Below are 13,300 nucleotides of genomic sequence, written 5' to 3'. Positions count from 1 at the left end.
GATCTGGACGCGCTCTCACTACATAGCACTTGCACAAATCTGTTGAAAAGCCTTTGGCTGAAAGAGATAAAAGTGAAATTAATACTTCAAAAGGATACAGACTTGCAGTGATAACAGCCAGGGGGCCTAACCATATCCATTACTGCTTTTAAGAGTTCACTTTGGGAAAGTCAAGCTTCAGGGCAATGCAGTCTCCCTTACAAGAACACGTTAAGGAGTATGATTTCCTCACTTTATTTTGTTACATCGTCACCCTTTATACCTGGCTGGACACTGGCCCCTGCTGGTGGGCTGGGGAAATGGCAGCTTTAAGTCCTGCAGCTCTCATTTGTCGTGTCCTTTTTTTCGTTTTTTGCAGCTCTATCCCAGAATAAAGCCAAGACAGCGTTCCCTAGCATAACACCCGCGTGGGCATCACTTGCACCCGTCCTGGGGAATAACTGGACCTGGAGAGGGACACCCCGAAGTCGCCCCCAGACAGAGCGGGAGAAGAGGTGTGCGAAGGGGCTGCCATCTCCTGTCAAAGTGGTGCTTTTCTCCTGACCGCTGGGGACCGTCTTTAAAAATTAACTGCGTCCTCACAGCCGCCAGTGGCCACACTGGGAGTCGTCCTCAACACTGAAGAGAACAATCTCTTTTTGAAGCGGTACTGGATAGAGAAGCTCTTCAGGAAGGATGGGATAAGGGTTTTAACTTCCTCTCCATCTGCTCAGTGTTTTGTGTCCAGCTTTTTTTTTTCTTCTTTTTTTAAGACTGAGATTCATTCTTTGAGCTAAGGTTGTTTTTAAAAACTGGCCAGTCTCGGATAGGAACACGGATACTGACCCCAGTTTGTTTTTTTGTCAGAGTGGGGCTGTGCATCGGATGTTTTTAGGGAGTCAAAGGTGAAGTGTGCGATAACGGGGAGCGTCTGCAAGCAGGATAGAGAGAGCGAGCGAAGGTTTTACGGACACGGTTAGCTGGGAAGTGTGGTTAAAGAAACAAGTTGTTTTAATTACAATTAATCTCATGTAGCCCTTTGGTTACGCAAAGAGTTGAAGAAAAACTGACTAGATAGACCTGAGGGAAGTTGATGAATTGAAAGAATGGGGTTTCTAATGAAGCAGAGCAGTGCAGGTGATTAAATGTGAAGGGAAGTGTGTGTGTGTGTGGCAGTTGTATGTCTTTATTTATTTGGTAGGAGCATGTCTTCGAAGAGACCTTGAGAGGGGTCTATGAAGCGGAAGTTGTAAGCAAGTGGAATGTCTGGTGAAGGCCAGTCTCTGTGTTCCTCATGAAGACCATGGCAAGAGGTGAATGCAATAACGAACTTCAGCATCGTTAGCTGAACACAGCACTAAGAACCGCAAAATCTAAATGCTTTTATATAAGAGACTTTCATGGATATTTTCCATAGGAGTTAGATGTTATTTTCCATAAACAACAGAATTTGTTACATAACATCCTCTGACTTGCTTTTTCATGTTTTACGGTCTTGTCATTTTTTTACCCATCCAAAGCAGTGCTGTAAAGAGCTTAACCACTAAGTATTCCTGTAAATACTGTGGTGAGAATAGATGATGTTTGACTATTATCTGCTGTATGAAAATGTAACTGAACTGCAGTTTCTGTATAGCTGTATACACAAGTAGTGTAAGTACAGATACACTACTTACACAACCTGTTATGTAAATGTGCACAATAAAATACTGCTGTGGCATGAAGACTATACGTGTATGTGTCTGTATGGAGGAAAAATGTTCTCTATTCTACACACCAACACAAACTTGTAAGGATGATCCCCAACAGAAGACAGACAAACTCTTGCAAAGAAAAAAGGAACCCAATTCAAAAACACCAAAGATGTAAAACCTGTCATAACACAGTCCTTCAAAATAAAGTAGAGAATGTAAAAGTCCATTTTTTTAGTACGTCTCAATAGCTGCACTGAGACATCATTTGTCAGAAGTCTGTGAGGAGACAACTTGATTTGTATAGTTTTAAAAGGTTACAGTTCTTGTTACAAATCTGCCTTCTGTTGGGGACAGATGTGTTGTTGGGACCTGTACTGTAGAAACCAACTTGTCAAGTTTTTAGCTACCTTGTGATCCACAAATAAACCGATACAGCATTTCAAGAATTTATTAAAGAAAGACATACACACAATAAAAATTTTATACAGGCAGTGCCAAGATGTCTTACAGGCCCCACCATCAACAGAGAACCATACCTATACACTACAATTAAAATGCCACACATCCATAACTGGCAAAGACCCAATGCCATGCCTCATTACCCAAATATTCAATGTAGAGTACAGTATAATACTTTTTATAGTGAAGTTTTTCTATAGGTAATAGTGTAAGTGTTTGCTCATAGCAAGCTCTGTTTTCACCCCACCTAATGTGACTAGCTCATAAAGAATAATGTGTTTCTCCTCAAAGCTTTCATTACAAGCATGATCATTGTTTTTTTTTAACAAAACAGCTGATTTAGGTCATACTGTCCAGCTGCCTTTGCAAGCCTGGCTCCCTGAAAAGGACTGTTGTCCTATATTGTAGTGACAACAGCACTACCGTGTATTTTAGCCATGCTAATCTGTCCAAAGAATTCCTCTCTCTAGTAACACACAAACATGAATATGTGCTGGCAGCCAGCAAATGAACAGAAATCAGCGTTTATGTATTATTGCATTGTGCCTATTCTTTATTTTGAAAAATAGGTAAAAGAGTGAATTTCACTCTCTCACGCTATATATGAATGTTACTGGCAGAGCTGGCTGTTTCTTAAAGAAAAATACAATCCTTTACATTTAAGGAAGAACTGGCATAACCCCTGGAAAACCGAATATTAAATTCAACCTTTAGTGTAGGAAAAAACAATTGTACATAAATGCTACAAAAAGTATCGTAAATGCTTTGGCAGTAAAAAGTACTTACACTGCCACATCCATTAGTTAAAATAGGAATATATTTAACAAAATATCTTTACAAAATTGAATGCATGAGACTACATTTAAAGCATTTATTAAACAAGTATATATTGCACTAGAATCAGTAAATACCTGTGGTGCCCCAGAACACTGAAAATAGGAATACACCGTGTCTTAACTGAGGCCAGAAAGCTGAATATACAGAATGTAGGCATTTCAAAATACAAGTGAAACTATAAATTAGGAAATACTTGGGCTGTCTCCCTCTCCTTTACATGGTCATGTCACTGGTCCCGAGATTCATACAAAAGTTTTGCAGCCTGAAGAGAGAAAACAAAAGAAGAAACTTAACATACAATTTTCATGACTTTGCATAAGCCACGTCAGATTTTACATTTCTGTGCACTTACAGAAGAATGTGCCTTCTGACAGAATCTGCTCTCACTTCTGTTCTAGTGGAATATGAAAAGGCTGTGTAAGCATGCTCAAGTGCTTCCTTCAGCATTTCATACTGAGATCTACACTCTCTCAAAAATCAGATGCCTTCCAACTCTGTACAACAATCTGGTTGTACAGACTTATTTTTTGTGTTAGCCTTCCACAAACACTCTTCTCACTCAAGTAATTGTCTGATTTTTTTATTTAAAAAAAATCTACCTTGTTCCTCAGTTGTGAATGATTTGGTTGCAGCTGTTCTGACTATACAAAGTAACAGGAAAAATTGAAGGATTCTGTGTTAAAATGTAGAAGATAGAAACACTAAGGAACCACCACACTGAGCTCCTGAGCAGAGGTCAGGGGTCAGGGGTCAGGCAGCAAGCTGCTCCTCTGGTACCTTGTGCATGGCCGCCAGCCACATGGAGGCAGTCTTCTTGTCATCTGCGACCTCCACACGCAGCTGCTGTAGCTCCTGTGAGCCCACGGACTTATACTGGAGCATCATGCCAGCAGCCCTGGAGTTTCCCCCTACACACAACACACACACACACACACACACTGGGGCTTAGAATCCAGGTTGAGCACAGACATTGATGAAATTCAGCTACATACAGCCTTTGCAGATCATGCCACTGCCTAAAAAGGGACTTGTACCATCTTTCAGATATCAGAATTTGAGAGGGGCTGGTCTTACCAGAGTTCTTTTAACACATCAGTGGTGTGAACCAAGTTGAACAGTTTAACAGACATCAAAACACAAACAAATCCTTAGGACAGCGTCTGAGGGTCTGAATGAACTCTGGACAATATGGAGTTTGACCAAGGATAGAACTGTCACTCAGAAGCACTCTACTGGTTGAAAGAGGTACTGCTAAGTCTGCCAGCAAATTTCTCTTCATATTCTCTACAAAGCCTTTCAAGCGTTTTATAGGCAATATATTTTGGAGTTAGCACACCAAGCGGAACAAAAATGAAGTGGAAGGAAGGAAATGCCCACTTTCATACATAGCTGCACACAAATAGGCCTTTCATGTTCATTAACGTCTGGTACAAATTTCTTATTTCATTAGAACTCTGTCCACCGATCATTCAATCTTGAGGTTTTTAAACTTTGGCTTAAAGCACATGGGACAGAGTTTGTACACAATACATGCAGTTCACTCAAAGTAATGCAGCCTAATACCTTCAGGGTGCACAAAACATGACACACCACAGGCAAGGGGTCATGCACTAGTTCATTTAATGAGATTGCCAAAGCCATAAGGACTAATTGGGAACAGAGAGGAACAGAAACTGCCCGGTGAAAATCGGTCATTAGAATTAGCCTTAAGGTTTCAAGGGGTCAGTAGTCATCCAATTCGGCTGGCCAAGCATAAACATTGCTATGCAATGATCGGTTTAAGTGAGAGGACGCCACCTACTTTAAATTAGAACTGAGAAACAGACGGGCAAAACAAGTTACACAGTGCAAATGTAAATGTTTTGTGTGTATTTCTCTGCATGATAAATAAGCTCTCCTATTTTTTTTCCAGTGGGGTCAGAATACCAATCTAAATTAAATCAATTTTAATTAGATAAGATTGACAAAAGAGACCCAATACATGGCATGGGGGAAAATAAATAAATAAAAATAGAACATATCAGTTCCTGTGTTGAGAAGCAGATCTTTACAAATCTATACGTACCGATCAATTAGGTGCATTAGGATGAGTTAGTTAAATTATATCGGAAATCAAAAACGTGACTAATGACTGTTATTTCCATTGTAGAATTCTTTTTGTTGGGAAGGAAAAATCATTCCATACTAATGAAGTTTTAATGGGAAAGCAGTAATTGAGATTCAGCTGAGTAGGGAGCAGGTCACCCCGAGGCTACAAAATGTCAGTAGGAATTCTCTCAGTTGACTTTCTTTGCAACTTTAACTTCACTTTACAACTCACACCGCAGAATTCCTCCAGCAGACAGAAGGCAATCTCATTAGAGGTGATGAGATGGGAGGGCTGGGGACCAGTATGCGGACAACATTGGAGCAGAAGTGTCACACTCAATTCCTGGATGGCCACAGTGTCTTCTGCCTTATGTTCCACCTCAGCTCTAAAGCACTAAATGCACCCAATTAACTAAACTGATTACTTCAAGATATCTATGCAGGTCCCAGAATGTTTTCTAGTTACTGCACTTTGAATCAAATGTGCCTTTGAAATTAACTACATAAGGTCTTGGATATTCTTAATATATCCAATTAACCAAATCTGATTAATTAAGCAACTAAGTGCACCAAGGTAGGATGAAAGCCAGAAACCTGTGGCCTTAAGGATTTAAGAATGATACCCTTGGATTAGATTCCAAGAGACAGACAGAGCTGACCTTCAGATATATACTGACTCTCCAGCAGACTGGTGTAAGTATGAATGTCTTTCTCTGAACGCAGGCGACAGGACAGGCAGTCGAAGACAGTAAAAAAGGAAGGTTAGGTCAAAGACATTACAGGGCATGCATCTTGAAAGAGGTCCAGCCAGCTCCTTCCCTTTGACACTGCAGACATGTTTACCTTCTGCTGTGCCAGAACATTCATGGCCAATCGACTGCACTACAGCTGAGGCTGACCACTGCACAGAGACAGAACGAGGAGACCCGCCACGCAGGGCTCGAGAGTAAACAATTTCTGTAGTATGAATGCAGTAGTACAAAAAGGAAAGACCGCGAGTCTGTGATTATTAAGAATCTTGAAATATATCCCGTGTACCCTGGTTAGACAAAAACAAAATCATGCCTGTTTGTCAAACTTTGTCAGGTCCTGTATGAGCAATCATTCAATTAGGAAGAATTCGATTCCCAGAATGAGAGGCAATGTTAAAAATGGAAAAGACAGCTGAATGTGGTTATTTACAAGCTAGAGGTTCCTCCTGGCCAGGAGCGTTACAGAAACAGGTGCCATCAGTCAGGTCCCATGTGAAGGAGAAGATTCTCAGTGGTGTTTTGCTGCTGCCCTCCGTAGGACAGAGGGTTTGTGTGGTGCCAGAAGAACCAGTTTGTTAGTACTACAAATCAGACCTCAGGTAAAGCACTTTAATTCATACCAGCAGTCTTCCTTCATAGTACTTAATATGAGCAAACATTACAGGCTCACCTCCAGGTGTAAAGCCCTCTGTCAACATCTGTATGCTGGAGATTCGGGATAGCTCCACTTCAAAGTGGCTCTCCCCATCCAGGAAGAGATACCTGACAGAAAAACGGAACAAGGGTGCTAAACACCAGGACATTTAGGAAGAATCCCCAGCATCAGTGTATCTCACAAACCACTTGTACCCATGGTACCAAGGTGTTCTGAAACAGATGCACTCAGGGACAACCTTTACTGTTAAAGCTGAGGCTCTAATAACACCTTTTAAGTTATTAAAATGAGAATAGAAGTTCTAAGAAATTTCTAATTTTGCATGGTTGTCACAGGTAGTTCTGGATGGTCTGGTTTGTTTCTGCCAGCAAGAACGATTAAGTCTAAATTTCCTACTGTCTTTAACCTACATTTCAGCCAACAAAGTTAACCCTGACAAGGGAAGATACTAACAAAAGAGAACAAGTTCAAATGTTCAGATCGTTCACCAGTGGCAGGAACAGAACAAAGAATTATTTTGTGATTCCTGCAGCTGGCATAAAGTCACAAATCAATAAAATAAGTGTACTCTGCCTTACTGGTAAACATGACCTGCTGAGAAACTCCAGTCTACTGCTCCATGCGTAGCTTGTAATCTTTAACCTGCTTCCCTGAGGATTTTATTTTGTTGTACTTCTGCAGCTGCCAAGCTTTTAATTTAATTTATTAATTTAAAGCTTAGAATTATAATTCTACTTAGCTCCATTTTTACTAATTATAATTCATACTACACTCTGAAAGGAGCATTAACTGTGGACCACTCAGTTTCAGTGTACAATTCCTCCACTAGAGGGAGTGAGAACGTCATAAGAAGCAACTTTGCAAACAGGATTGCAGAAAAGGGACAAACGTTGCACTTGCTGTCATTTTTGTAATTCTACTATAACATCAGAAATCAGAAAGGTGCTATTTTTTTCACCTTTGCAGAGCAGTTTATAAAAGTTTCTCATTGGCAGTAAACCTCCGTCTAAAAATTATAATGCAGTCCTCTGGATCACCTTCAGGTACAATTTATAAGAGAGAAATTGAAAATACCCAAAACGTGTCAGTATCTACTATTGTGTTTCCTGTCATTAATCACAAAAAGGAAACCTCTTTAGGTTATTAGCTTTCTGTACAGAAAATGAACACACGTACTTATTGCACATTAGCCTGAGGCACACAAAACTTTCTTCAAAGATACCTGTGATTGTTAGAGAGCCGGCAAACCATGGTCTCTGACTTCCCCAATGTGCCCAGGGACACCAGGAAAGTGCCACCTTCGGAAACGCAGGGAGAAAACAAGTTTATAACACCTGCCGATACCCACCCACTCCATGGTGGGGTTCACCTGCTGCAGAGGCGTCAGTGCTGGACTCGCACTTCCAGAGCTGTTTCCCAACAACAGCTGCACGAAGGGAAGAAGATGGAGAGAGAAAGACACAAGGAGAGAGGGGGAATGTGGGGGGGTGTGACCGAAGCTCATTTATTCTTTTACAGCACACAATGGGTTACACTACAAAGAGCCATAATCACAGACAGAGCAGCTACACCACCACTAACGAAGACTTAGGCTTTCAAAAGGCTTTTTTACCAAGGCATTCAACTCCAGGGTAACGACTTCTAAAGTCCACCAAATCATGCAGCCAAGCGGAAAGTTAAATTGATTTTTCATTAAGCCTGGATGCTCTGGTCTGGAAAACCCAGAGGGCAGGGCCTGTTTTTATCTTCCCAGACACACGGGGCGCATCGTATGCACTGTACCAGCAAGTGGAAACTAGGACAGGAAAAAAGGAAATGCCCCAGTGTCAGCAGAGCACTTAGTCCCTTTCCTGAGGACACCAACCTCACATTATAGAGAAAAACAGGACAAGACAGCGGTCAGTGAACTCGAGTGAGCTCAGGTATAGATGCACAGTGATGTGAATTTGTTCCTGAAGAGCCTTAGTCAACTGGGTTCCACAACACACCTTCAAAAACATGATATGGGAAACGGATATGCAAAAATCAAGGGACCGTAAACAAGTAGAGAAGAAAGGTAACAGTTTGGAGAAGTGCAGGCTTGACAGTCTATGAAGACGCCAGCACCTGAAAAGGTGGACAAACAGCCCCTGGAGTTCAGCATGCAGCTTGTCTGCAGCCGGGAGGAAGCCCTCCCACCTCACCGTTCATCAGCACTTTAAGCTGCTTGTCATAGAACTCCATCTCCTTCTGCGAGACGAGGCTGCACTCCGCACACTGCCGCACAGGGTCGACGAAACACATCCGCGGCAAAGACACCTTCTTGCTGCAGCACTTGTCACAGAAGCACTTCCCACACCTCCGGCAGTGGTGCTGCGCACAGAGAGACACGGGCTGAGCACCAACCAGCACAGCACAGCACAGGACCAGCCAGACCTGGGCTTCTGCAGGCATGCAGGTCCAGGGAGACCCAGACAGCCCATGACTGACAGAGCAGGCACCATTACTGCTTTTCCTACCAGGTGTGGTCAGTCTAAGCATCACGTTGCAGCTGAAACAATAAGATCCCTGCAATGTTACTTTTCATTGTTTCTTTCAAAGCACTCACTTTCGAGGTGCCAGCCTGCATTGGAGCTGTGTCTGATGTCAGCGCAACGTATATAGAAATGCCCTTCATCAAACCCTGATACAATGGAGCAGCCTGCGGCTGGCATTTCACTGGCTGCGATGCCAGTCAGACAACTGATTTGAAGACATAATCCTGCGCAAGTACCGGCTGACATCTTGAATGCAACAGCAATGGGATTTAGGGTTTAGAAACTCACTGGGATTTTAAAAAAATGAAAAGGCAAAACTACGGGAACATTAACGGCTTTTGCTACATGAAGCGATGCATAACATTAAAATTTTTTGTGCAGCCCAGTAACTATCTCTTTAAACAAACGCTGTATCCAGTTCTCCCTCCAGCAGAAAACAGGAAGGAGAGGAATGAAATGCAAATGAAGTTCAACACTGCTGTGGCCAGTATCAGAGTTGTGGTCCTACAGGTGGATATGAGGGTTTACACACAGTAGACAGCAGCATCAGCGAGCTTCAGCTTCATTTACTTTCCACACTGAGAAGTAAAAGAAAAACACTTTTTGTCTTTCTTTTTACTCTGGATATGGAATTAACCTCTTCTTGTTAGTTTCAATGTTTCACCTCCATTTTTAGAAAAGAACAGCACTTGCCGTGTTTGTTTCGAAGGGATATGAAATAAACAAAATGGCTTTGCCGACTGTCTTACCTTTCTTGTGAGAAAATCGAACTTGGCATCACACTGCATACATCTCGGGCACTGAAGGGAAAGGAGATTCATTATGGCTGATACAAGGGTGCATGCTGGTAGCTGAAGAGCCCTATAATACGAGGAGTGGTGGCATAACTGTAAAACAACCATTCTACACATATAGAACTTGTGGCACTTAAATTGCCTGGCAGCTTAAACAGTATGCAACATTGTTACACAAAGAAATGGACATCTGGAACTAGATTTCTTGCAATATTCACATCTAAACTCTGGTACAGAATACTCCTTTGATTCACTTTATATAAAAAACAACACAATGCATTATGACTCTGTATGAATCCTCTAACCTTACACAAATAAACCTACTAATGATGCAAAAACCACTTAGAAAATACAATTTGTGGTCCCTATTTCCATTAGATACATTTCTCATCTTAACAGTACATGTGTCCAACAAGCTCCTAAATGTGTTGGATGGGCTGAACGTCTTACATCTATATTCAGTCATTCAACATTAAAGGGCCTGAGGCACAAAACTGTTAGCACAGTGCTAGCAGTACATTAAGGTTTTTAGATAAAAACACAAGGTGGTTTCATCAGGCAGAAGCTAGTGAGCCCCATGGTGATTTAATTCAGTAAATTGACTTACTCATTCATGCTTGTGTCTTACTGGTCTAAAAGAAATGAGCATGCCCGATGAGCTACCGCTTTTGTCATCTTCCGAAGCCCAGTGCCACAGGGATTCTTACCCCAAACAGGTCTTAATAATTCACTTACAGACTCATCCCCTTACCAGGGCTGCTTTTAAAACACTCAAATGTATCTGGGACCTAAGCTGACTGTGAGAATGATTTGTTATGCACCATCAATCAACATATTCAATAACTCTCAGAACTAGGACACTAGGAAGTACAGAAAACATCCTATTCCTTGGTATTCTGATACCAAGACTAGATCATCAAACATCCATGGAGAACTCTGGAAAGGGGCCCTGTGGAACTTTCAGCACAAGTGCCAGGAGCCTGTGTGTGACTGACTGGTCTCTGGATAAACTGCAGGGCTTCACAGATCCAGGCACAGCACCCACAGAGACATATGGAGGGTTGCACACCATGTGACTTCTCCACAATCCCCTCTGAGGCTGTGCAAAGCTGGCAGGATTTTTGCTTCCTGTCATCACATGGCAGGAATTCAGCAAAAATGGCACATTCGACGAGAAAAACAAGGGTGTTTACAGCTCGCTGCCTCATCACTGAAGAACTGAGTCAGAGCTCTCTTCATATATTAACAAATAATCTGCACAGAAGGCTACATGGTGACACTGTTTAAAATAAAAACCACAGCCCAGGGAAGTCATAATGTGCTATAGGTAAATGTTTGTCCTGAGCAGGGACAGTTTGTACACTCCCTTCCCTTGTCTTCAGTACAGCTTTCTATCCAAAGTGCGACTTATTTGACTATGACAGCAAAGAAGGGCTCATCCAGCAGCCCAGAAACTCAAGAAGGTAAACATTTACTCTTCAGTCAGGCACAGGATCTGATGCAACTCTGGCTTTGCAGAGGAAACTGAGCAACACTGCATTCCAAGAAACATCTCACACTTACAGACCTTAATCAACTAGATGCCGAAACTTCATTCATGAGTCTTGAGAAGGACATCCTGGTAAACAGCATCTCCTATAAATGATCATGACATGGTACATAGGTTTCCCCATTGCTTGTTCTTGCTTGTGTCTCTCAGTTATCTTAATAATCTCCAGCTCCCTGACAAGACGGACCACCTCCACCTGCCTTAAACAGACAGCACTTCAATCTCTTAAGCCAGCAGAGTCAGATGCTGGTGCAGTTGTGGTGCAGCCTGCGACGTAGATTGGGATACTTACAGAAAGAGTAGACCCTGCTATGTCCAGGACTCTAATACCTTTCATTACAGAACACCAGCTGGGATTATACGCTGTATCTTGCAGCACACAATTGACCAAAGCCTCTTATACTCAAACGGCATGGAAAACGCAGCAGACAAAATCATGGACAGATAAAAGGTTTCTATTTTCATAAACTAATGTGTCTCAGAATTATACTACTGTACAGACCATCACCTGTCCATTGGCTGAGTGCAGCAAGGATACATCTACCAGCTCTCTTTGGAGCACAGAAGCTTTGTCGGCCTTGTCATTTATGTCATCGTCATCGCGTACTTTCATTACAATTTTGCGCAAAACAAAAAAAAAAAACTATATCCAAGGACTCATCTATTCATCTCTTACTTACAGATGATTCTCACAGAAACAGATTTTCAAGGACTTAGGTTTACTACGTGCCAGATAAAACAGTGAGGATTAAATGATCTATATTGTTTTGTGCATGTTTCCTATCAACACAAAACGGCCAGATGTTAGGAAAAGTAAGAAAACTTCTTTAAAGACCGCATCTCACATGCCGCTAAAACTAAATTCTGTCCCATTTGCGTCGAGCTACCTGCAACAAACTTCAGATCCAAATTGCGAATACAGAAGCAAACTAGCCGATTATTACTACAAATCTGCTGTCCATTTTAAATTTTAGCTGCTGTTGCATAACCCCTCAACGTGAACTCCGTTAATTATTCTTTATCTGGGCTGAGTTGAGTGCTGGACAAACTGGACACAATCAGCAGAGGTGTAGGGTATTACCAAGTGCCAGCGTGTACGTATAATAAAAGGAAAGCTTCTTAAAATCTTAAATCTATTTGCACAAATTATATTAAAATCACCGCTGCGTGAGGGTGAGAGCTGAAGCACATCAATAACATGAGTGCGCATTGGGCTCACAGAGAAATGACAGCCGCGCTTGCATACCCTGCATAGTTTCGTCATTCCTTTAAACTTGGGGTCAATTAAACAAAAAAGACGCATTGAACGTGAAACTGGAAAGCGAGGCTGTCAACTACTTTGTTGCTTTAGTTGTTTTTTTTTTCCCCACCCCGTTCGCTACAACGGAGACAGAATCGCACTCGGCACAGTGAGAAGTCGTTCTGCGTAGCAGCCAAACGCAACGCCCCGGACCCACTGCCTCTGCCCCGTCAGCTCTCTCCCCCAACCTCACCTCTTTATCCGGTACCCACTGGGGCTCGTCCAACGCGAAAGGGCTATTGAAGGCCCCATTCTCGGGTACCATACGAAGTCCGCTCGGGCTCCGGACCAGCTTCTTGCCGTCAGGCACAGAGGACATTTTTTTTTTTTAACCCCACAGTATTCCTCCCCACCCGCACCTGGCAACGCCTGCTGACTGACAGCCCCGCCGACCAATCGCAACACGTCCAGCGCTCCGCCGTGGTGGAAAAAGATTGATGGCGACAAAAGCCAGTAGAACGAAGCCTTTCTGTTCTGATCCCTCCCCCCCTCTTTCACGCGAGGGACCCTTGAACTTTGGGTGGACAGAATGTTTCACTTTTGGCCAAACAACGGGGGTGAGTGTGAAATCTTGATATAAAAGCCGCCTAATAACTAACCGTCTAGATTTAGAAAAATACTCTCTTTATTATTTTTAACGTTTTATTTTAATAAATCACCTCAACGGACTTTAATTA

At 42.3% G+C, this 13,300-nt stretch overlaps 2 protein-coding genes across 8 annotated transcripts in view; one reads left to right on the top strand and one right to left on the bottom strand.

The window, feature by feature from the left end:
* ppp1r13bb (protein phosphatase 1, regulatory subunit 13Bb) overlaps positions 1-1,699 on the top strand; it is a 63,227-nt gene extending 61,528 nt beyond the window's left edge. For all 6 annotated transcript variants that reach the window (XM_088924901.1, XM_088924900.1, XM_088924899.1 and 3 more), the window contains one exon: positions 359-1,699. In XM_088924901.1, coding sequence (XP_088781027.1) covers positions 359-400 — 42 coding nt within the window. In that variant the 3' untranslated portion in view covers positions 401-1,699. The remainder of the gene's footprint in view (positions 1-358) is intronic.
* Positions 1,700-2,107: 408 nt separating this feature from the next.
* Positions 2,108-12,981, bottom strand: zfyve21 (zinc finger, FYVE domain containing 21). Of its 2 annotated transcripts, XM_088924895.1 has the most exons (8): positions 12,817-12,981; positions 9,730-9,780; positions 8,648-8,816; positions 7,687-7,762; positions 6,480-6,571; positions 5,717-5,770; positions 3,747-3,877; positions 2,108-3,231 (listed from the first exon to the last, which is right to left on the bottom strand). In XM_088924895.1, the coding sequence occupies exons 1-8, from the start codon at positions 12,940-12,942 to the stop codon at positions 3,196-3,198; spliced, it is 735 nt and encodes a 244-aa protein (XP_088781021.1). In that variant the 5' UTR covers positions 12,943-12,981; the 3' UTR covers positions 2,108-3,195. The 2 variants fall into 2 exon arrangements, with proteins under 2 accessions (XP_088781021.1, XP_088781022.1); XM_088924896.1 differs by lacking the exon at positions 5,717-5,770.
* Between the last annotated feature and the right edge of the window lie 319 nt (positions 12,982-13,300).

Source organism: Atractosteus spatula, chromosome 9 (assembly GCF_055471065.1).
Source record: "Atractosteus spatula isolate fAtrSpa1 chromosome 9, fAtrSpa1.hap1, whole genome shotgun sequence".
In the NCBI taxonomy this organism is placed as follows: Eukaryota; Metazoa; Chordata; class Actinopteri; order Semionotiformes; family Lepisosteidae; genus Atractosteus; species Atractosteus spatula.
Note: the sequence above shows the minus strand (reverse complement) of the source record. Positions and strands in the feature narration are given on the sequence as shown.

Coding starts and splice junctions, on each gene's coding strand:
- zfyve21 (XM_088924895.1), bottom strand. CDS start 12,942: ATGTCCTCTGTGCCTGACGGCAAGAAGCTGGTCCGGAGCCCGAGCGGA. Junction 9,781..12,816: donor AGTGGGTACCGGATAAAGAG/GTGAGGTTGGGG, acceptor CTTTCCCTTCAG/TGCCCGAGATGTATGCAGTG. Junction 3,232..3,746: donor GGCTGGCGGCCATGCACAAG/GTACCAGAGGAG, acceptor TTCTCTCTTCAG/GCTGCAAAACTTTTGTATGA.